At 42.2% G+C, this 24,468-nt stretch overlaps 1 protein-coding gene across 12 annotated transcripts in view; it reads left to right on the top strand.

Moving 5' to 3' along the window:
- The window catches only part of SAP130 (Sin3A associated protein 130), an 87,043-nt gene that overhangs the window by 19,528 nt on the left and 43,047 nt on the right, over positions 1–24,468 (top strand). For 7 of the 12 annotated variants that reach the window (XM_019022650.3, XM_019022651.3, XM_063694750.1 and 4 more), the window contains exons 8-14: positions 8,063–8,210; positions 8,371–8,461; positions 8,672–8,776; positions 12,391–12,532; positions 15,575–15,696; positions 19,052–19,354; positions 21,642–21,819. In XM_019022650.3, coding sequence (XP_018878195.1) covers positions 8,063–8,210; positions 8,371–8,461; positions 8,672–8,776; positions 12,391–12,532; positions 15,575–15,696; positions 19,052–19,354; positions 21,642–21,819 — 1,089 coding nt within the window. The remainder of the gene's footprint in view (positions 1–8,062; positions 8,211–8,370; positions 8,462–8,671; positions 8,777–12,390; positions 12,533–15,574; positions 15,697–19,051; positions 19,355–21,641; positions 21,820–24,468) is intronic. The other 5 variants (XM_055380687.2, XM_055380689.2, XM_063694749.1 and 2 more) reach the window with 2 other exon arrangements.

The raw sequence follows: 24,468 nt of genomic DNA, 5'->3' as shown, positions 1-24,468 counted from the left end.
GGTACTTGGAGACGGAGGTGGGAGGATCATGTGACCACAGGAGTTTGAGATTACTATGAGCTATGATTGTGCCACTACTCTCTAGTCTGGGCAACAGAGCGAGATCCTGACTCTAAAAAAAAAGAAGCAAGAAAGATTTGTAGAGCCATACAGGGATAAAGTGTGGTTGATGAGGGATGATCTTAAAGGCTTTTTGTGAGTGACACAATCAGGGATGACATCATGCTGTTTTTCCTCATGATCTCCAAGTCACATTACAGGGAGGTTAGGGAGGGCAGTTGATTCTTGCCATTGGTTATGTTGAGGGAAGGGAGCCTTTGGCAATAGCGCAGACAAGAAGGGATTCACTGAATCAAAGCAAGGATAGTAGGTGTGGAGAGAGGAATTGTTAGAAGCTGGCGGGGCACCACTAGGACCTGTCAGCTAAAAGCGGGGCAGAGTGGTGAGGAAGAAAGAGGAATCGGAGATGCCTCTTTGATTTCCTCCTTACTCGTCCGAGTAAATGAAAATCAAAACAAGGGAAGGAAAGCAGGTTTTAGAAAAGCTTGAGCTTTGGGATACTGAGTTTATCTGTGTAACAACCAAGTGGCTGTTGTCAGTATGTGGTTGAAGAGATGTCTGTGCTAGAGGTAATGGGTTTAGGAGTGATCAATGTGTGGGCCGCAATGAAAGCCTTCAGGTGTCTATCCAGGGGTACTAGAGAGTGAGAAGAGGGCCTAGAACAGAACTCTGAAGAAAATTATGTTTAAATGAACAGCAATACCTGGAACTTATCTTAAGCCATTAGCTCTGTTATCTACTTGTGTGACATTAAGCAGGTTTTCAACTCCCCTGATCCTTTGTTCTCTCTTCAATAAAAGGGATACTTTACTTTGCGGCAGTTATTAATAAATATGTTGCCTGAGGTACAAAGAGACAGAACTACCCAACATAAAATAGACTACTTGTTGTTGCTCATTTTAACTTTATAAAAGTTCATGTATTCAGATGGTATGAGGAAATTCACAAGGTATAAATGGATACACAGTCATCTCTATCTATGGGGTCTTGGCTCCAGGAGCCCCTGCAGATGCTGAAATCCACGGACGCTCAAGTTCCTTCATATAAAGTAGCATAGTATTTGCATATAACCTACGCACCTCCTCCCATGTACTCTAAATCATCTCCAGGTTACTTGGAGTGCCTATTATGATGCCTACACATCACTTCATTCATGTGGATTCCGTGTAGTACTTGGTGCTCAGCTAATTCAAGTTTTGCTTTTTGGAATTTGGGGAAATTGTTTTCCCCTTTGAATATTTTCAATCCATGCTTGGTTGAATCCATAGATGTGGCACCTATGAAACTGAGGGCCAATTGTATGATGAAAACTAGGGGTAGGCTTTTTATTTTTAATCGTTTTGTCAAAGTATCTTTTCCATTGTGTTGATTGTTTTAATAAAATCTGGATATTGAATTTTGTTGAATGCATTTTTAGCATTCACTCATATAACACTAGCAATATACTACAAGTAGTGAATGAAACAGACAAAAACCCTAATCAGATGATTTTTCTCTTTATATCTACAATTACAATAAATTCCTAATGTCTAACTTTTTTTGAATTAAGATAGAACTTTTTCAACAGACCAATTTCCTTAGAAGAAATAGAAAAAAATTTTAAGCACTATCTCTCACAAAAGCACCAGATCCAGCTGGTTTCATAGAATTCTTTTTTGAGACAACGTCTTGCTCCGCCAGCCAGGTTGGAGAACAGTGGCTTGATCACGGCTCACTGCAGCCTCGACCTCCTAGGCCCAAGTGATCCTTCTACCTCAGCCTCCCAAAGCTGGGACTACGGGCACGTGCCACCATGCACCATGCCTGGCTAATTTTAAAATGTTTTGTAGAGACAGGGTCTCCCTATGTTGCCCAGGCTGGTGTCAAACTCCTGGGCTCAAGCGATCCATCTGCCTCAGCCTCCCAAAGTGCTGGGTTTACAATTGTGAGCCACCACACCCAGCCTTGGTTTCATAGAATTCTACCAAACCTTCAAAGGGGCCAGATAAACCAGTGATAATGAAATTGGTTCAAGGTATAGAAAAAAAAGTAAAATTCCAGAAAAATGTAAGTCGTATCTTAATTTTTCTGCTAAATACATTCAGTCTGTCAGTTCTTTGACCCTTGTCTTTTCAGTCATTACTTGGTTGAATGAAATTTATTTTCTATAACTTTCTTCAAAAAGGGCAAAATTTAAAGCACCAATATTTCGAAAGTTTACATGCTGAGAATCATTTCCCATTTATACTTAGGCAATAGTTTGGCTGATTGAGTGTTTTATTGTTTCTATATTCTTTCCATGATTACTTGATGGGTAATTTTTCCCCTGTCTTCTAGATCTGGATGTTACTGGAGTCTTTTTTTTTTTTTAAACCGCTTACAAAGGCCTTAGTCTTTTTGCCTCATTGCCTGATTCTTTTTCGTTGAATATCAGCAAATTTCATAGCATTTATTTTGTAATGACCATTATTTATGGTTTTGTTCTAAACATGGTGTGCCTTTTCAATCTGTAGCATAAAACTATTCATTGGCCAGGCATGGTGGCTCATGCCTCTAATCCCAGCACTCTGGGAGGCTGAGGCAGGCAGATCACTTGAGGTCAGGAGTTTGAGACCAGCCTGGCCAACATGGTGAAACCCTGTCTGTCAGTTGGGCATGGGGCCGGATGCCTGTAATCCCAGCTACTTGGGAAGCTGAGGCGGGAGAATCGCTTGAACCTGGGAGGCGGAGGTTGCAGTGAGCCAAGATCGCGCCACTGCACTCCAGCCTGGGCAACAGAGCGAGACACCGTCTCAAAAAAAAAAAAAAAAGAAAAACTATATGAACAGTTTGTTTTTTTTTTTTCTTTTGAGACCTAGTCTTGCTCAGGCTGGAGTTCAGTGGCGCAGTCTCGGCTCACTGCAGTCTCCACCCCCCGGGTTCAAGCGATTCTCTTGCCTCAGCCTTCCGAGTAGCTGGGATTACAGACACCCACCACCACCCCTGGCTAATTTTTGTATTTTTAGTAGATGGGGGTTTGCCATGTTGGCCAGGCTGGTCTCGAACTCCTGACCTCAGGTGATTTGCCCACCTCAGCCTCCCAGAGTGTTGGGATTACAGGTGATTCCCAAGTGTTGAATCTTTTTGCACTCCTGTGTAATTTTTTTTAACTGTTCCCTTTAATGTTGCTTTCATACTCTTCTCCATCCTTGACTGCATTTTCAGCATTGTCTCTCATGTTCCACTTCTAATTTTGCCTTCATTCTTGAAACTGCTGAGCAGTTGCCTTCTGTTTCTCTCTGGAGCTCTGCCCATGTATTTTGTCGTCTTCTGTTGTTCTCTCATCATTTCCACTGAGTTCTTATGTCTTTGCTTTGTGTTTCCATTTCATAGAAGCAGTTACTTCATTAAGTTTTTAAATTCATGGTACAGTGTTCATCTGCGTAGTGAAAGCACTTCTGGTGTGTTTCGTTCCACCTTTTGTCTTTTAGCATCTTTAAATAGATCCCGTTTTGGGTCCTTTCTGAGTATTCATCTTTGATTGGATTGGCTTTATTCTGGATCCCCTATTTGTAATTGATTCTTATTGTAGCCTGGACTATATACTGGGTTTGGATAAATTTTCCAAATGACTCAGTGTCCTGTGTTTGAATTTTTTTGGCCATTACTTCACTCCTGTCAGTGCAGATAGACCACTTAAAATGGCAAAGCCTCTCTTCCCTAGGTCCCCCGCACACTGTTCCCCACAGACGGGGCTTATCTGTGTCTGTGTCTGATTCCTGGTTTAACCCTAGATCCTTTGCTTTTTAACCCTTGGAACTGGTCCAAATGCTCCTTCACTGCCAGCTTCATTTCCACTGTTACACAAAAGATTTTGGTTTTCTCTGTCAGTTTATGCTCCTCATTTTGGAGTATTATACTTCCTTACTGGATTTTATCCCCAGAATTATAGCCCCAGAAATTCTCTCTTCAGGCTGGGCAGGGTGGCTCATGTCTGTAATCGTACACTTTGGGAGGCTGAGGCAGGAGGATTGTCTGAGCCTAGGAGTTCAAGACCAGCCTGAGCAACATAGTGAGAATCTATCGCTTTAAAAAAAAAAAAAAAAAAAAAAAGGAAAGAAAGCAATCCTCCCTTCACTGGCTCCTGAGTCCCTGTTTGGTTATCCCTACCTTCGGCAGTTCTTCTGTCCTGTAGTTTGAGATTTCAGATGTCTCCTAATTTTGCGAAAGGAGGATACTGTATTTCTCTTTTTTGTTTTCCTTACTATTTCCTTACTATTCTCTGAGAGGAGAAGGAGAAAATACCACACTGGCAGTCTCTGCCTACAATCCCCTTGTCCTCCAAATAAGCTAGTCATACAAGGACCCATCTGAACACTGGAGGATAATCACAAGTCCATTTATCATTTAACCCTTGTATTTTCTGTAGATGTCAGATCACTGAATTGGGGCTCTATCCTTGGAGTTGCCTTTCAGGCTGTTAACAAAAAAAAAAAAAAAAAAAAAAAGCTGATCTGTGGGAGAACTACACAGTTGGGTATCCCTAAACCAAAATCCGTAATATGTCAAAATCTGAAACTGAGCACTGCCATGACACTCAAAGGAAATGTTCCTTGAAGCATTTCTGCTTTTTGGATTGGGGATGCTGAGTCTGTAAGTATATAATTCCAAAATCTCAAACACTTCTCATCTCAAACGTTTTAGATAAGGTATACTCAACCTGTAATATGGTGATTAAGACAACGGATTAGGGAGCACTTTCTGAATGACCTTACTTACTCCCTCTGACTGTTTTTGGTACGTGTGGGTGAGTCACTATGGACCTGTCGATGTTAAATATTCAGACTGGATTTTTTTTTGTTGTCGTTTGTTTTTGTTTTTGAGACAACGTCTCACTCTGTCACCCAGGCTGAATCACATCTTGACGCCCACCTGTAGTCCCAGGTACTCAGGAGGCTGAGGTGGGAGGAGACCTTGAACCCCAGAAGTCAAGGTTGCAGTGGCGCAGTCACAGCTCACTGCAACCTTAACCTCTGGGCTTCAAGCTGTCCTCCCACCTCAGCCTCCTGAGTACCTGGGACCATAGGTGTATGCCAAGATGCCTGGTTAGTTGTTTTATTTTTCATAGAGACTGGGCCTTGCCATGTTGCTCAGGCTGGTCTCAAATTCCTGGGCTCAAGCAGTCCTCCTGCCTCAGCTCCCAAAGTGCTAGGGCTTACAGATGTGAGCCACTGCGCCCAGCCTCAAAATATTTTAATCAAAGTCTCTTTCTTTTGCTCCCAGTGCCCCAAATTGGGCTAGTGAGAACCCCTTTTTGCTGGCTCAAGTATCTTTTTTTTTTTTTTTTTTTGAGACCTTCTCATGTGTCGCCCAGGCTGGAGTGCAGTGGCACAGTCTCAGCTCACTGTAACCTCTGCCTCCTGGGCTCTCAAGCGATCCTCCCACTTCGGCCTCCCAAGTAGCTGAGACTACAGGTGTGTGGTGCCATGCCCAGCTAATTTTTATATTTTTAGTAGAGGTGGAATTTCGCCATGTTGCCTACGCCAGTCTTGAACTCCTGGACTCAAGCAATCTGCCTGCTGTGGCCTCCCAAAGTGCTGCTGGGATTACAAGCGTGAGCCACTGTACCAGGCCTGGCCCAAGTTTCCTTTTGATGACTCCCGTTAGCCTTTGAGTACTTTATTGTTTTTGATACACCATGTCTCATGCTTTCTCCAGTTTGTTTGTTTGTTTGTTTGTTTTTTGTTTTTTGTCTTTTTTTTTTTTAGTTTTCAAATAAGCCAATTCTCCTTGGTTCTTTTTAGTGGAGAGTAGTATTTATAACCCAAGTTCTGGGTGTTAGAAGTGTTCATTGTTTCTGGTGTGTCATTGCTTTTGGGCTCTTTCTGGGGACAGGTACTCAGTATAGTAAAGATAGTCATGTCTTCCTGCTGATATTTTCCTCTTTATTTTGTTATTTATTTTTTTGAGACAGACTCTTGCTCTGTCACCCAGGCTAGAGTGCAGTGGTACAATCTTGGCTCACTGCAACCTCTGCCTCCCAGGTTCAAGCGATTCTCCTCCCTCAGCCTCTGGAGTAGTTGGGACTACAGGCACGCACCACTGCACCCGGTTAATTTTGTATTTTTAGTAGAGATGGGGTTTTACCGTGTTGGCCAGGCTGGTCTCGAACTTGATCCACCTGCCTCAGCCTCCCAAAATGCTAGGATTACAGACATGAGCCACCACCTGTTTTAAAATCTTATGTTATTTTAAATCTTACGTTAATTAAAAAGTTTTGGCCGGGCACATTGGCTCATGCCTATAATCCCAGCACTTTGGGAGGCCAGGGCGGGCGGATCAAGAGATCAAGACCATCTTGGCCAACATTGTGAAACCACGTCTCTACTAAAAATACAAAAATTAGCCAGGCATTGTGGCACGCACCTGTAGTCCCAGCTACTCAGGAGGCTAAGGCAGGAGAATTGCCTCTGCCTGGGAGGTGGAGGTTGCAGTCAGCTGAGATCATGCCATTGCACTCCAGCCTAGTGACAGAGTGAGACTCCGTCTCAAAAAAAAAAAAAAAGTTTTTTTCACTCCTTCTCTGGTAATGGACGCATATTGGTATTTACAGATGAAATTTAACATTACAGTTTTGTTTTGGTTTTTTTTTGCTTTCTAAGGTTTTACACTCATTCATTACTTAATGATGGGGATACAGTCTGAGAAATGAATAGTTAGGCAGTTTTGACATGCGAACATCATAAGAGTATACTTACACAAACCTAGGTGGTGTCACCTACTACACACCGAGGCTATGATGCTATAACTATTGCTCCTAGTTTGTAGACCTATACAGCCCGTTACTGTACTGAGTACTGTAGGCAGTTGTAACACTATGGTATTTGTATATCTAAATACAGAAAAGGTACAGTAAAAATACAGTGTAAAAGATTAAAAAAAGAGGCACCTGTATCGTTTGTCCATCTGACATAAATTAACCTCTTGCTATTTGTAGATTACTACTAACAATAAGAATACCGAGTAACTAACTTCACAGTTCTTTTTGTCCTCCAGCTAGATCCCACTAACCAGAGTGGCAATGTGTTTGAATGTCACTTGAAGTGATTATTTGCATTTTATTTTATTGGAGACAGGGTCTCACTCTGTCGCCCAGGCTGGAGAGCTCACTTTAGCCTTGGCCTCCCAGGCTTAAGCGGTCCTCCTGCTGGGATCCGGTGTGAGCTGCCGCCTGTGGCCTCCCCTCTGATTTGAATAGCCAACTTCGTTATACTGTCAAATTTTCTTGCCAGTGTTGCCATTTCAGTAGCTTGCTACCAATTAATTTGGCATCCTCTGTTGATTTCCCTTCCAATCCTGAGGCAGCCATAACTAACTTTTTATCATTTTAGGAGTGTTCTTACATTTGCTAAGGAATGATGTAAAATTGGGAGGAAGTTCCATGCTTCAAGGGTCACAGTTTAAGCTGCTTTTAATCCAAATTGTCTCTGATCTTTCTTCAGGAAATTTGTCAAAAACTTACAGCATGTAAATTTATAGTATATTTTCAGATTTATCCACAGAGTTCAGTGCAATTATTTTATTTTTATTTTTTATGTAGACAAGGTCTTACTCTGTCCCCCAGGCTGGAGTGCAGTGGCAGTCATCGCTCACTGTAACCCTGACTTCCTGGGCACAAGCTATCCTTCAGCCTTTGCGCCCCCCAAAAGCACTGTGTCTACAGGTGTAAGCCACCGCACCTGACCTGAAGTGCAATTATTATAATGATATTAACTCAAGTTTGTTACGGAGTGTTGATTAACTACATCAAGGATTCTGAGAACAACTAAGGGTTAATTTCTTCAGTTTGTGGTACAAATTGATGCCTTTTAAAACAAGACAAACTCAGTGCACCTTTTGCCACAGTGGTGTGATTAAAGACCAAGTGTTGGTTTAACTCTGAACTTCATAGACCTATGAAAAAGTATAACTTGCATGACAGTAACCTAGCAGAAGATTGTAAATGACCTTGCCCATCTGCATTGTGTCTTTGTTATCTTTTCAGTAGGCCAACTTTGTCTATCCAGCATCCTCCATCTGCAGCAATCAGTATTCAGCGTCCTGCCCAGTCACGAGATGTCACAACAAGAATCACACTACCATCTCACCCTGCATTAGGGACGCCAAAACAGCAGCTTCATACAATGGCTCAGGTAAAACCAAAAGTGGAGAACCACCTGTGTACTTTGTTGGGTAAAACCAAAAGTGGGCAAAATGTGCTGAGGGCCTAGTGATACTGAAGGCATTGATTGTGTTTACCCTGGATGCAGTGGATAATGTTCTTATAACTGTGTTGTGGGGTTTCCCTCACAGAAAACAATCTTCAGTACTGGCACGCCAGTGGCTGCAGCCACAGTAGCACCTATTTTGGCAACCAACACCATTCCTTCAGCGACCACAGCTGGTAAGTCCATGACCCTCCTCTTCCTTCTACTGGGGAAAAAGGAGGCAAGAGTGGTGGGTTAATTTTTCATTTCTCACCTTCAGTCAGAGAAAAACAACGGGCTAGAAAAATTCTCTTAACTTTTTCCAAGAGATTTCCCAGGTTTTTGAGAATCTGTAACGTGTGCAGAGAAGTTCTTGTTAAAGAATTTCCTTTTTTCACCTATTTCAGGATCTGTGTCACACACGCAAGCTCCCACAAGTACCATTGTTACCATGACAGTACCCTCCCATTCCTCCCATGCTACTGCTGTGACCACCTCAAACATCCCAGTCGGTAAGTGGCATGCTGCCTTCGGACAGAAGCTTACCAGGAGTGCTGTAACCCCTCAGACTAGGCCTTCATGGTGATGGCTAGTATTGATTTTTACCATTGTTGATTTCCTCTTTTTTTTTTTTTTTCTTTTTCTTTCCTTAAGTCTCACTCTGTTGCCCGAACTGGAGTGCAGTGACGCGATCTCGACTCACTGCAACCTCCACCTCCCGGGTTCAAGCAATTCTCCTGCCTCAGCCTCCCAAGTAGCTGAGACTACAGGCACACGCCACCATGCCTGGCTAATTTTTTTGTATTTTTAGTAGAGACGGGGTTTCGCTACGTTGGCCAGGCTGGTCTTGACCTTGTGATCTGCCCGCCTCGGCCTCCCAAAGTGCTGGGATTACAGGCATGAGCCACCGCGCTCGGCTGAGATAAGGCAGTTTTTGTGAAGAGGACACCCTGACATACTGGTGACTGGACGTAAAGTGTGGGTTCCAGCCCCTCTGAGCAAACTTTGAAGCCCATTTTCTGGAATAATGGTAGTACCCAGGAAGTCCCTACTCCTGTTCTAGGGTGACCAGCCTACACCAGCCCTTAAGTAGGTGCTCAGCCTCACAGAAGTCTTTTAGCACAGAGGGTGCTGCTATTGGGTCTTTTCTGCATCACTGCTCACCATGACTTGCCATTGGAGAGACCAAATTTTTCCCGTAACCTTCTGAATTTAATTCATATTTGTCAAAAAAAGTTTGTTTCTTTTGTATCTGTTTAGCATAACACACCTGTTGAAAAGGTAGTAAATTGTCCATATTGCCATCTCAGCCCATTTCCTTCCTCTGCCTGCGTCATCAGCTCTCCTGAGTGCTATCACGGCAGAGCCAAGCCCAGACGCTTAACGCTTATCAAGTCAGGAGCCTCACTCTGGTATTTGTATCTATGATCGAAAGTCAGACCAATAAAGAGGGGCCCTTGTGGCCCAGAGGGACTGTCTAGTTTCCTCCTGACCCTCCACCATGAAGAATTTTTTAGAGATTGGTTCTTGTGAATGTCCTTCTATCTTCCTAAGAGATCCCACTGTGGAAGTAGACTCACTAAAAAGTACCAGGAAACGTACATACATGTATTCCTATGTTCCATGGGGTTTATGCTGTCATTTTGTTTTTCTCTTTTATGCTAACCCCAGTATTTCTGTATTATAATAGGATCTCTCTAAGAAAGGTAGCTCAGTTGAGAAGGGAAACCTGATATAACCCTAGACCACTGATTTTCAAGTTGGGAAGTAAAACATACATATTAAAATCACCTAAGTGACTTTTTCCAAGTGAGCTTGCCCTCTCCAGGTGATATGAAATCCGAATTCAGCTATTCTTATTAGGAATATGTTGGCTCAGAAAAAAAGCCTAATAAATCACAAGTATAAGGTTTTTGCCTCTATTCCAATGGAATACCATTCTTATTTTCTTCATGTTCTGGTCAACATATGATCATGTTCTCAGAATTATAGAAAGCAAAATCTGGTGATCACATTATTCAGAAAATAGGGATAAGTTTTGGAGATAACATTATGACAGACTTAATGTTTTCTGTGCTATATAGTTCCTTGGTTTTTATTTAATTATTGAGAATGTATGGTTTTTTTCTTTTGTTTTTTTGAGATGGAGTCTCACTCTATTATGCAGGCTGGAGTGCAGTGGCATGCTCTCAGCTCACTGCAATCTCCCAGGTTCAAGTAATTCTCCTGCCTCAGCCTTCCAAGTAGCTGGGATCACAGGCACACACCACCACGCCTGGCTGATTTTTGTCTTTTTAGTAGAAACAGGGTTTCACCATGTTGGCCAGGCTGGTCTCGAACTCCTCACCTCAGTTGATCTGCTCGCCTTGGTCTCCCAAAGTGTTGGGATTACAGGCGTGAGCCACCGCATCCAGCCTTTATGGCTTTTTAAATTAGAAAACAAGTAAAGATTTAAATTAATGGCTGAGTGGTGGGGTATGTCTGGTTACCAGCCACTGGTTAGCTACTCTGTCACATGGCAGCTTCATTCCTACTGGAAGCATCATTTTCTCCTACCTTTCATGAGGCTCAGTGAAAAAAACAAGGCTTAGTTGCCCCCTGCTCACCATCCCCACTGCTTACCTCCCTGATGGAAAACCCTATCATGCCAACTTCTCTTTGCATTGGCCAATAGATGCGATCTTCAGTGGTCAGATGGGCATTCCTGTTATCACCCTGCGAAAACTTCTCCAGCTGCCTCCCACAGGAGCTGGCTGGGCATCACAGTGGGTCTGTGCAGCTTACCTTTGGTGTTAAATGCTCTGCATTTAGGGTAATATGTTGGCATCCTCCTAGTCTAGTCTCTTTGTTAATGTGCCTCTCACTGGTGTAACGGGTTTTTACAAAGATGGAAGCTGTCTGTCTATGGAAGCTGTCTGTCTATATTTCTGATATAGATCATGGCTTTTCTTTCTGAATTCCCAGGCATACTGTTAATAGATAGATCTATAAAAAATAGTGTCAAGTGTATTCTAGTTCAGCTATACCTTCCAAACAAAATTGGATTGCAAGTTTTAAAAGAGTACACATTTGGAGCCTCAGATTGAATTTGAAAACTCTATGGTCATTGATTTTAATTTTGCTCTAAAGTATTATATAAAATCGTAGGACATTCAAAGGACCTTAGAAATTATTAAGTGATCTAGAGAAGGTGTCCTTATAGGTAAAGAAACAGACTTGGGAATTAAAGTCATCTTCTCATTGCTAATTAGCTACATTTTATAATTATGGACCTGGAGTAGAATCTAAGGTTTTTTTTTTTTTTTTTTCCGTTTTTTAATACAAAATTGTGTGTTTATGGCCGGGCGCGGTGGCTCACGCCTGTAATCCCAGCACTTTGGGAGGCCGAGGTGGGCGGATCACGAGGTCAGGAGATCGAGACCACGGTGAAACCCCATCTCTACTAAAAATACAAAAAATTAGCCGGGCGCAGTGGCGGGCGCCTGTAGTCCCAGCTACTCGGGAGGCTGAGGCAGGAGAATGGTGTGAACCCAGGAGGCGGAGCTTGCAGTGAGCCGAGATTGCACCACTGCACTCCAGCCTGGGCGACAGAGCGAGACTCCGTCTCAAAAAAAAAAAAAAAAAAAAAAAAAAAATTGTGTGTTTATTTATTTATTTTGAGACAGGGTCCCAGTCTGTGAGTGAGGCTGGAGTATAGTGGTGCAGTCATGGCTCACTGTAGCCTTGAACTCCTGAACTCAAGTGATCCTCCGGCCTCAGCCTCCCACAGTGCTGAGATGACAGATGTGAGCCACCGTGCCTGGCCTATTTACTTTTTAAATAGTTTACCCCTTTTAAAAACAGGTCATTAAAAAGCCAGATTGGGAGAAAAGAGCCTGGTCACTTCTCTCTTTGTTTCAGTATTAATGTTGAACCCTGCTTTAATAACAGTAGGAATATATCAGTGAATGATAGGATTGAAATAATTCTGTTGAACTTTGTACTTATTTTTCATTTTTTATTTTCATTAAAAATCCAGGCTTATTTTAATTGTTTGCTTTCCTAAGATTGCCGCTAGCCAAGAATGTTTTGGCATGCCAAAAAAAAAGTGTAGAATGGTCATGGAGTTGGCGTTTACTGTTTGCAGCCAAGGTGGTGCCCCAGCAGATCACGCACACTTCTCCTCGGATCCAGCCAGACTACCCTGCCGAGAGGAGCAGCCTGATTCCCATCTCCGGACATCGGGCCTCTCCCAATCCTGTGGCCATGGAAACCCGAAGTGACAACAGGTAGGAGGCTGCGTGTCAGTTCTTCTGCCTCACTGTGTCATTAATCGTTCTGCTTTATCAGCATAAAACAAAGTGTCCCACAAATATGGCCTATATTTATTACTCATGTTTTCAGATTTTGCCCTGAAAGTAACACTTCGTATAATTCCTTTTTTTCTGTGCGATTTTTTTCAAGCCGGTCTCCTTTTGATGGATGTTTTCCTAGTATCCATTTTTTGGGTTTTGTGTGTTTAACATTTTTTGGCCATTTTGAGAGTAAGGGTTGCAGCATTATGACCATTTATCTGTAAGTACCTCCATTTGTAACACGGAAGAGTAAAGACATTCTTTGATGTCACCGTGGTACAGCTATCTGAAAGGATTCCGAGCTCTCCCTTCTCTTTCACTCATGGATATTTTTAAAGAGTGTGGAGAGGCCGGTTGTTTTAGGGAATTTGATACTGTCACATTGTTTCCTCATGGTTACATTCAGGTTATACCAGGTAAGCAGTGTGTTCTTCCCATTGCATCAGAGAGCTCATGCTGTCTGTTTTTCCCATATTGGTTATGTTAACATTCATTACTTAGTGAAGGTGATGTTTGCCGGTTTTTTCTACTGGAAAAGCATGTTTTTCTCCTTTGTAAACAAGTAATCTATATGGAAATATCTGAGTATAAATATCCTGTTCTCCAGTAAACATTCATTCAATAGTTGTAGATCTATTATTAATTCCTGGCTGAATCAATTATTAATATGATAGTTGCAAAATAGTGAGTTTTTCTAATGTGTTGTCTATATATATTAGCTGGCATTCTGATGTAAAGAAACTTTCTCTTATCCACCCCCATTTATTTATTATGTTGAGCACTTTATTGTTTTTTAATTGGCTCGGCCTTGTAGATTTGCTTTTATTCATTATTAGAATCCATTGCTGTCATCTATTTTGGTGCTCACATGATCTCATTTGGTCTTTGGGGGTTCTTTCTGTCTGCTTCTGTGGATTTCGCCCCATCCCCTCTATTCTAGCCTTTCCTTATTTTCCAATGATGAGATATTCTAGATTCCTATTGAACTTTATCTGTCTGGCTGTTTATCTGTCTGCTGTTTCTCCAAGGAGCCCTTTGTCATTTACAAACCAAGATCTGGGCATTAGCCCTGCTTGTTGCTATGGGTTGTCATTCTTCTAGGCCCTTTGAGCAGGCAGAGGTAGAAAGTATATAATATTTTAAGAACATTTGAGTTCATGCTGATATCTCTAGTTCAACCCCATCGCTTCCCCCATTCCATGTTTGTATCTGCCTCTCCCATAAAGAACCCTATACAGTATACACAAAGTAGTTTCAAAAGCAGGTTATTGTTAAGTGTTCTAATTTGATCATTTGTGTCTAGGAATGCTTACAGATTTTGATACGTTGATATGTCCATCCACCTTGTTGAATACTCCTGTTAGCTCTAAATGTTTATAGATTCTCTAAATAATTCTGTAAATTAGCTCTAAATGTTTATAGATTTATGAATTTCCTATGTACATGTTTATTTTGCCTACAAATAAGGACAGTTTGAGGGGAAAGCAAGAGGGTCTTATCATTTTCATTTGTTTTTATGTTTTGTTTTTGAGACAGGGTCTTGCTCTGTTGCCCAGGCTGGATGCAGTGGCACCATCATAACTCACTGCAGCCTCGAATTCCGGGCTCAAATGATCCTCCCACCTCAGCCTCCCAAGTAGCTGGGACTACAGGCACATGCAATCATGCCTGGCTAAGTTTTTTTATTTTTTGTAGAGATGAGGTCTCACACTGTTGCCCAGGCTGTAGTGCAGTGGTGCAGTCTCGGCTCACTGCAATCCCTGCCTCCCAGGTTCAAGTGATTCTCGTACCTCAGCCCCCTGAGTAACTGGGATTATAGGCGTGTGCCACCACACCTGACTAATTTTTGTATTTTTAGTAGAAGACGGAGTTTCGCCACATTGGCCAGGCTGGTCTTGAACTTCTGGCGTCAAATAGTCTGCCTGCCTCAGCCTCCCAGAGTGCTCAGGCTGGTCTCGAACTCCTGAGCTCAAATGATTCACCTGCCTCAGTCTCCCAAAGTGCTAGGATAGCAGGCATGAGCCACTGTGCCTGGCCTACTTCTATTTTCTTAGGCATTTATATCATGAATAATTATTGACTGCTGTCGAATATTTTTATCTTTTAGGTTTTAAATTATTGTTCTCTTTTAATTTTTAAAATTTATCTAAAACATGAATAGACATTTTGATGTTGAAGCATTTCTCTCCCTATGATAAACTTTATTTGATCATGATGTATTTAACTTTATATGGTACTTAATTCAATTTTATGTAGGTTTTTTTGTTGTTGTAGTGAGTTAGATTTGTTTATAATCTTTCTTTTGTCATATTCTCCTGTTCCAATATTAGTATCAAGGCTATATTAAGCTCAAAAACTAAACTAGGAGCCAGGTACGGTGGCACATGTCTGTAGTCCCAGAATTCAGGCAGCTGAGGCAGGAGGCTTGATTGAACCTAGGAGTTCAAGGTTATAGTGTACCATGATTGTGCTGGTGAATAAGCACTACGCTCCAGCCTGGGCAACATAGCAAGACCCTGTCTCTAAAAAAATAAAAATAAATTGGATCCCATTTCTTCTTTCCATTGTTTCTGAAGCAGTTTGAATGAAATTGGGATTATTTGTTTTATGTATTTTTAATGAAATTGGCCAGTAAAACCAATTTGAGTTGAGTGTAGTTCATGAGGAATTGAGCAGGGAAGATTTGATTACTGAGATTTTGTGAACTGGTTTTCAGACTTATTCTCAAAAATCACCCATAGAATATTATCTATGTTTTTACATTTATTGATATAGGTATTTATAGTATCCACTTTTTTTTTTTTAATTTTGCATTCTTGGTGTGTGTCCTGTGATGTAAGAGTTTGTTTGGGACACAATTTGAGCAAAGCTTGTTTGACAGTTCTGAAGGATACAAAGAGGAACTAGGGTATAGGATCATTTGAAAGTAAAGAAGAAAATGACTATTTTGTTTGCTGTCATCTGTTCTGTCTCTAGACCGTCTGTTCCCGTTCAGTTCCAATATTTTTTGCCAACTTACCCCCCTTCTGCATACCCACTGGCGGCACATACCTACACCCCAATCACCAGTTCCGTGTCCACTATCCGACAGTATCCAGGTACGAGCCCTGCTTTTTAGATGACTTTTCACAGTTTAACTTTTGCCAACAATAACGTAGAAGTTGATGAGGGGTTATTTTTTGTATGAGATTAATTATTTCAGCTTCTGTTTTCAGATTCAGATAAAATGTGAAGCTTGAAGGTCTTAAATAATCATCTTTGTGATCTATAAAAGTTGTTACTCATTAGTGATATTTGCATAGTATTATGCCACCCTGAGGATACTCATGTTAACAATTTTTGTTACTCCTTAAAATGACAGTAGTTACAATGAATAGAGCTGCACTTTTATAGGGTTTCCATTGTTTTATGCAAATATTGGCTGTATTTTTAAAAAATTTATAAAGGTTTGTTTATAATAACTTTTACTTTAGGTTCCATGGTACTTGTGCAGGTTTGTTATGTTGATAAATTGCATGCACAGGGATTTGGTGTACCAGTTGTATGTTTTTTAGTTCAGTTATGCTCTCCTCTCATCATGATGACGTGTGAATAGTGTTCTTTTTGCTAATCCAGGAAAAACAATCCTTAAATGTCAGAGTCTGTGTAGTCTTTTACTGTGGGACCCTCAGGTCACTCTGGGCATCAGAAAGCCTTATTTCCAGCCAGGTGCAGTGGCTCATGCCTGTAATCCCAGCACTTTGGGAGGCTGAGGCAGGGCAGGCAGATCACTTGAGGTCAGGAGTTCGAGACCAGCCTGGCCAACATGGAGAAACCCTATCTCTACTAAAAATACAAAATTAGCCAGGCACGGTGGCACATGCCTATAATCCCAGCTACTTGGGAGGGTAAAGCAGGAAAATCACTTGAACTTGGGAGGCAGAGGCTGCAGTGAGCCACGATTGTGCCACTGCACTCCAGTCTGGGTGACAGAGTGAAACTATCTCAAAAAAAAAAAAAAAAGCCTTATTGCCTGGGGCCGGGAGCTGTGGCTGATGCCTGTAATCCCAGCACTTTGGGAGGCCATGGTGGGCAGATCACTTGGGCCCAAAAGTTTGAGACCAGCCTGGGCAATATAGGGAGACCCCATCTCTACAAAAAATTAAAAAATTAGGCAGGCATGGTGGTGCGTGCCTCTAGTCCCAACTACTAAGGAAGCTAAGGTGGGAGGATTGCCTGAGCCTAGGAGGTTGAAGCTGCAGTGAGCCATGATGGCGCCACTGCACTCCAGCCTGGGTAACAAAGTGAGAGCCTGTCTCAAAAAAACAAAAAAGACAAAAGAAAGTGTTATTGCTGCCTGGATTGTGGACATTGCCCTCCTGCCACACGGTGCTGTATGGCAGCCAGCGGCATGTGTGGCCACAGAGCACTTGAAGTAGGTTAGTACATGAAAAACTCGATTGTTAATTTTGTTTAATTTCGAGAAATTTCAAGTATGTTTGGAACAACTTAGCAATGCAAAACTACTTTTTCAGTTGTAGGCTTTATGAAATCAAAATACAGATTAAGCATTTCTGATAAAAATTCATGAGATGTACTCGAAGAGTAAAATATACCCTAGATTTTGAAGACATAATATAGAAAAGAGAATGTAAAATATCTTGTTAAGAATTTTTAGGCCAGGCGCAGTGGCTCATGCCTATAACCCTAGCACTTTGGGAGGCTGAGGAGGAAGGTCGCTTGAGACCAGGAGTTTGAGATCAAGCTAGATGAGACCTAGTCTCTACCAAAAATACAAAAATTAGCCAGGCATGGCGGTGCGTGCTGTAGTCCCAGCTGCTTGGGAGGCTGAGGCAGGAGGATTGCTTGACCCCAGGAGGTTGATGATGCAGTGAGCCATGTTGTTTGTGCCACCGCACTCAAGTCTAGGCAAGAAAGCGAGACCCTTGTCCCAAAAAAAAGTTTATTAATGACATATTGAAATGGTAATATTTTGAATATATTGGGTTAAATAAAATATATGATCAAAATTAATTTGGTCTGTCTCTTTTTTTTGAGACGGAGTTTCACTCTGTTGCCCAGGCTGGAGTGTAGTAGTGTGATCTTGGCTCACTGCAACCTCCACCTCCCAGCTTCAAGTGATTCTCCTGCTTCACTGTCCGCAGTGGATAGTATTATAGGTATGCGCCACCACACCCAGCTAATTTTTGTATTTTTAGTAGAGATGGGGTTTCACCCTGTTGACCAGGCTGGTTTTGAACTCCTGCTCTCAAATGATCGCCTGCCTCGGCCTCCCAAAGTGCTGGGATCACAGGCGTGAGCCACCGTGCCTGGCCTGTTTCTTTTACTTTTTTTTTTTTTGAGACAGTCTTTCTCTGTCACTCAGGCTGGGTGCAGTGGTGCAATCATACCTCACTGCCTCCTCAAATTCCTGAGTTCAAGGGAATCCTCCCATCTCAGCCTCCTGAGTAGCTGGAACCACAGGCGTGTGTTATGATGCCAAGCTAATTCTTTAATTTTTTATAGAGATGGGGTCTTGCCATGTTGCCCAGGCTGGTCTCCAACTCCTGGGTTCAAGCATTCCTCATACCTCAGTCTCCCAAAGCGCTGGGATCATAGGTACAAATCACCACACCGGGCTGTTTTTACTTTTTTATTGTAGCCACTGGCAAATTTAAAGTTGTGTGAGTGACCCACTATGCCATTGAACTGTGCCGGTCTAAAATTTCAAACATTGTAAGATACTTGTTTATTTAGGGAAAAGGTAGCTTATAAGAGTGTAAGATATTTAAATAGCTTTGAAAACAAGTTCCAACATCTCTGGATTGTTTTGATGACTGAGGAAAAAGTCCCATCTCTGGATTGTTTTGATGACTGAGGAAAAAGTCCTCTGTGTTTATTTTCTTTCCACAGATAGTAAGAAATTCCTCCTTTTTTGTTGCTTTCTGTGAATGCTCTTGTTTTCTTTTTTTTTTTTTTTCAATATACACAGTAGATGGGGTGTTTGCCTTGTAGGACACAGGACACTTGCTTGTTCTCTGTTTCTGGTGGATACGTGCCATTTGAAATTCATAACTACTGTATTTCAAAACCACCTGTGATAGTGGCCCTATCAATTAAAGCAGAGGTTCTTGACCTGGGACCTCTGGGTGTATTTCTGACGTTTTATATTAATTATTTAGCACGGTTGCCTGGCTAATATTTGCAATTTAATAGCTGATTGCCTTTTTTCTTGTTTTAGTCATATTTCTAGTAATCTGTAGAAAAACAAAATCATATTGGTAGGAAGTGAAAGGAAACAACAATCCCAAGTATATTAAGTTTCAAGTAACAATGTTTATTTATTTTTTTTTTTCAAACCATGGATTTAGATCTTATACAGTGGAGGAAATCTGTTTTTAGTGTTTCTCTCTTTATGTGGACTGTGTGGAATGAAGCTAACCTTCTTATAGTTACCTTTCGCATCATTTTTAGTTTCAGCTCAGGCTCCAAACTCTGCCATCACAGCTCAGACTGGTGTTGGGGTAGCGTCTACCGTCCACCTAAACCCCATGCAGTTGATGACAGTGGATGCATCGCATGCTCGACATATTCAAGGGATCCAGCCAGCACCCATCAGTACCCAGGGCATCCAGCCAGCCCCCATTGGGACCCCAGGGATACAGCCTGCACCACTTGGCACACAGGGAATTCACTCAGCAACCCCAATCAACACACAAGGGCTTCAGCCTGCACCTATGGGTACTCAGCAGCCTCAGCCTGAAGGAAAGACTTCAGGTAATTTTAAATTTTTGCATAGAAGGTGGTTTGGAGAAAAGAAATACATTTGGGTTTAAATCCTTTCTCTGCCACTGGCTTTGTCGTCTTATAATTTCTCTAGGCCTTTTCTTCTTTGTATTAATAATATGAGTTGCTTAGAACTTAGAGTTTCAGGGTCACTGTAAACGTTAGAAATAATATACCTCACTGTAATCCCAGCACTTTGGGAGGCTGAGGCGGGTGGATCACGAGGTCAGGAGATCAAGACCATCCTGGCTAACGTGGTAAAACCCTGTCTCTACTAAAAATACAAAAAAATTAGCCAGGCATGGTGGCGAGCGCCTGTAGTCCTAGCTACTCGGGAGGCTGAGGCGAGAGAATGGCGTGAACCCGGGATGTGGAGCTTGCAGTGAGCCGAGATCACGCCACTGCACTCCAGCCTGGGCAACAGAGTGAGACTCTGTCTCCAAAAAAAAAAAAAAAAGATACAGTATACATCAACAGCCCTAGTATTCATTTGAACATAATGAGAAGTGTTATCTTTTTTAAAAGCTCCTAGTTGTGGGAAAAAATTCACCTTATAAGTAGTATTCTCATCGAAGATTTTCTTCAGAGTTGTATATAAAGCTGTAAAATCTTATGCTGATGTTAGCTAATATTATGAATTCTTAAAAAGAAATACTAGTGGAATAACATTTTGAAAAATGGAATAAGTCACTGTATTTAGATCTTTTTGAGACAGAGTCTCACTCTGTCACCCAGGCTAGAGTGCAGTGGTGTGTGATCTTGGCTCACCACAGCCTCAACCTCCTGGGCTCAAGTGATCCTCCCACCTCAGCCGCCTGAGTAACTGGGACTATAGGTGCAAGCTACCATGCCTGGCTAATTTTTGTATTTTTAATAGAGACAGAGTTTTGCCATGTTGCCCAGGCTGGTCTCAAACGCCTGGGCTCAAGTAGTCTACTCACCTTGGCCTCACAAAGTGCTGGGATTACAAGCATGAGTCATTACACCAGCTAGGTCATTTTTTTTTCGGCTGAATTTAAGATTCCATGTACTTGGATTATTATTAATTAGCCATTTCTCTGATGTAGTTTAAAAAAACAAAATGGCTGTTTCTCAGCCAAGGCACTGATTTTTTTTTTTTTTTTTTGAAGACAAGGTCTCACTCACTCTGTTGCCCAGCTGGAATACAATGGTACAATCATGGCTCACTGTAGCCTTGACCTTCTGGGCTCAAGCAGTCCTTATGCCTCAGACGCCCATGTAGCAAGGACTACAAGTGCATGCCACCACACCTGGGTAATTATTTTTGATTTTTTGTAGAAACAGGATATTGCTTGTTGCCCAGGCTAGTCTCGAACTCCAGAGTTCAAGCTATCCTTCAGCCTTGTCCTCCCAAAGTGCTGCAATTACAGGCATCAGCCACTGTGCCTGGCTGGAGCTATGAATTTTAATTGTTCTGTAGACCTTGAATTCAACTATTTAATCAAAGTCTCTCTGATTTTTTATTACTAAACTAAATGTCTATGATAGAGATGCAATTTACCCATAATGACCCACCTGGTAGGATGGTGTACTACATATTTAAGGGCACCTGCCAGAAAACTCATGATATTAAGTTGACTCCTATGAAATTGCCATTTTTATAGGTCAAAAACTGTCAAACACGGGTATTTTGTGATTATGATCTCATGCTCACCAGTATTTTGATGCTAACTTTAAGTGTATAGTTAAAATATCTGTTAGTTGAATGTGTTTCTAAAGATAGACTGGGGAGGGTACCGTTATTGAGGGTTGAGAGAGATTGGTATTTTACAAAAACTGAATGAGCACATTTCTTGAAGTGTACATTGGAGCATGCTATCAGGCTGGTAGATAGTGTTTTCTATTTGTGGCTCTTGTATTAAGCCTTTCTTGTCTGTCAGTTTTCTTATCTCTAAAATGGAAATTACAATGATGGTAAGAATTATATCAGTAAAAAATGGAAAGTAACTAGTAGAGTGAGAGACTATACTAGATACTATGTACTTTGTTCACCTTATCTCATTTATTAGTAACTGTGATTATAGAGCAAAGAAAAAATAATGGTATGGATCATGCATCAGTAGACTTAGTAACTGCTCCCATTTAGCTATCTGCTCTTTGTCGGATGAACATTGTGCTCCTGTCCCTTATCAGTTTGAAATTGGACAGTTAGAACATGGATACCTAATTCTAGTGGTCTCATCATTTTTATTTATGTCTTCTGTGGCATTTTGTTTCCCTCTCTTCAATGTTCTTTCCTGTTGCCTCTCTCCTGTAGCAGTGGTGTTGGCAGATGGAGCCACAATTGTGGCCAACCCTATTAGCAATCCATTCAGTGCTGCTCCAGCAGCAACAACCGTGGTGCAGACCCACAGCCAGAGTGCTAGCACCAACGCTCCCGCCCAGGGCTCATCGCCACGGCCAAGCATACTCCGGAAGAAACCTGCCACAGATGGGTGAGTAGACCTGGTAGTGCCGAATGACACCTCTGGTTCTGGATATAACTGGTATACATAATAGGCACTCTTATCTAATGCTGGTATCAAACTCATCTCTCATTTTCTGTGGTGTGTTAAAATTTCCTCCAAAACAACTTGACCACAGGATTATTCAGTAGAGCCTTACCCAGCTGAGACTGTAAGATCTTAACAAATCCTGGAGTCAGTGAGGTGTTAGTTTGTAAGCATCTGTTGCATACTGCTTTAATTCTCTCTAGTTCTGGAACTTCAATCATAGAACTTTTAAAGTAGTTTATAAGTAACTCTTGGGCTTGTGTAGGTAGTTACATTAACTCATACTATAAACTTCATTCAGCATAAATCGTTGCTGTTGAAATGGGAAAAGTTCCCTTGTCCCCCTCGCAGGGCGTGCAACAATGGGAGTGGCTCGTTTCTTCATTGCCCTGCTACTCAAACCTCTAGGGGAGCATACAGACAGGCAGGCTGTGTCGCTCCAACCCTACAGCAGTGTCTAAAGGTGAATGTTTACAGCTGAAACCCCAGTGGGCATGTGTTACAGAGTGCTCTTTTAGTTTAGCCATCCATAGATGGCTTGCATTAACCAGCTCAATTAGACCCCTGCCTTATGGCAAGGACAGAGAGCTTTCTGTATCCCAGGGTTCTTGCCTTGGTGTACTGGAAGAATGGGATCACACGTGGGCTTGGAGAATGAGTGTAGGGTTTTACTGAGTAGAAGTAGCTCTCAGCAGATGGGGGAAGCCAGAAGGGAGATGGAGCGGCCCCAGCTCTCTGACTGCCCTGGCCAAACTGCGTCGTTCTGCTGGTCGGGGGCCTGCTGGCATGCCAGCGTCTGTCATGTGCTCTTCCACCGGCATGCTCCCCTTGCTGTCCTCTCACCGTCCAGCTGCTTGTGTCTTTTGCCAATGCGTTCCTCTTGACGTCCAGCCACTTGTGTGCCTGTCTGCTAGGGTCTCGGAGGTTTTTACAGGCACAGGATCAGGGCGTAGCAGGCCAGGGTGGTCTGGGGGAAATGCAACATTTGGGCAGGAAAACAAAAATGCTTGTCCTCACCTAGATCCGTGGGCACAGGCCGGGGGTGGAGCCCTCACCAGGGACCCGCCTCTTCCCAGCACTTCCCTACTCCCCTTCTATGTCACTGTGGGCAAACAAATTCTGAAGTGTAGTAAGGGTCATATTTGGTAGCAGATAGTGTTTTGTGTTGCCATGTAAGCTTCTCAGTTGGTGGATCATAGGCAGGAAGGTATGTGCTGTGCTGTTTGAGTTAAACATTCTGGAGGTGGGAGATGAGCAGACATGTTTCAGAGAGCAGAGTTTCTATGGCTCAGCTGAGCTAATAGCATCAACATCAAAAGATTAAAGCAAGTGCAAACTTAAATTGCTGGGACTAGGGTCCATGCAGGGTTTTTATTTGCACAGAGCTGTGCATAGACCAGAGTCCCTATCTTTGCTGTTTATGAATACTTTGTACTTTTTTAAAGGATAAGTCAGTCCATGACAAAGTTACCTTATTAGTAAAAACACAAGGCAAAGCTTGTGGTTAAGATGACCGATTGATTACACACATGTAAAATCTCTCCGTCTCATAACCCTATATAACTTTTTTTCAAAAAAGTTGTAAACACACAAGGATGGGGAGAACAGGAGAGGACACAGTAGCAACTGAAGCTGGGAAGCAGACCATCACGCGATGGCGTCCTGGCTCTGAGAAAGCTAAATGTGAAGCTTGCGTAGGGGAAAGTTGAGAACCATCCTCTTTTAAAATTGGAAAATCTTCAAAAGGACCAACAACAGGCAAATCCTGGGGGCGAAGGAAGGGGCTCTCTCCTTTAAGGAGGATAAGTTAAAACCTTTGAGTTTGAAAAGTGTTAAAGTTAGAGCCCAGAATCCCATTTTCTACCTATGCCATGTGGTGTACTGCCCCTTCCCGACTTTAGCAGGATCCTGAAAGTTCAAACTCTGCAGATGGTCCACTAGGGTCACCCAGCGCTATAGAGGTCATGAGTATTTTACCAGAAAGAGATTGTGACTCACCATGTGTGTTTGGAGTGCTGAACACTTCCCAGTCCACTCCCTGCTTTCAGCTGATACAACTCTGGCAGGTGAACTTGATTCTAGATAGAAAATGAGAAGAGGACTCTACTTTCCTTCTGGGGAGTCTATCCAGCCCAAGGGGAAGCTCTAAAGATACTGACACTAGGGCTTCCTTAAGGACAGGGTTAGATTACCCTACAGTGGACCTCATAGTAGACATGCCCTTCCAAAGCTCAGAGCTCCCAGCCAGCATTTCAGTCCCTCTCCCCGACTCTTAATCATGAACATACAACCAAAGATAGGCACATATCTGAGGGGACCTCTAACGGTGGAAGACAGAAACCACAATAAATACATGCCCAAAGCACCTTGGAAGATGTAGAGGCCTGGCAGGGAGAATAAAACACAAAACAAATGAGCAGGGATAAGCAAACAGTATCCGTGATGCCTTCAGAAAGACAAAAGAAAAGGTTGCATCCACAAAACAGTAACACAGTGCTATGCAAAAAGAACATTCAGAGGAGAAAAGAACCGGTCCTGAAATAAGATAGCAGAAATTGAAAGATCAGTAGAAGAGTTGGAAGATAAAATTGA

This window comes from Gorilla gorilla, chromosome 11 (assembly GCF_029281585.2).
Source record: "Gorilla gorilla gorilla isolate KB3781 chromosome 11, NHGRI_mGorGor1-v2.1_pri, whole genome shotgun sequence".
NCBI classification, from domain to species: Eukaryota; Metazoa; Chordata; class Mammalia; order Primates; family Hominidae; genus Gorilla; species Gorilla gorilla.
Note: the sequence above shows the minus strand (reverse complement) of the source record. Positions and strands in the feature narration are given on the sequence as shown.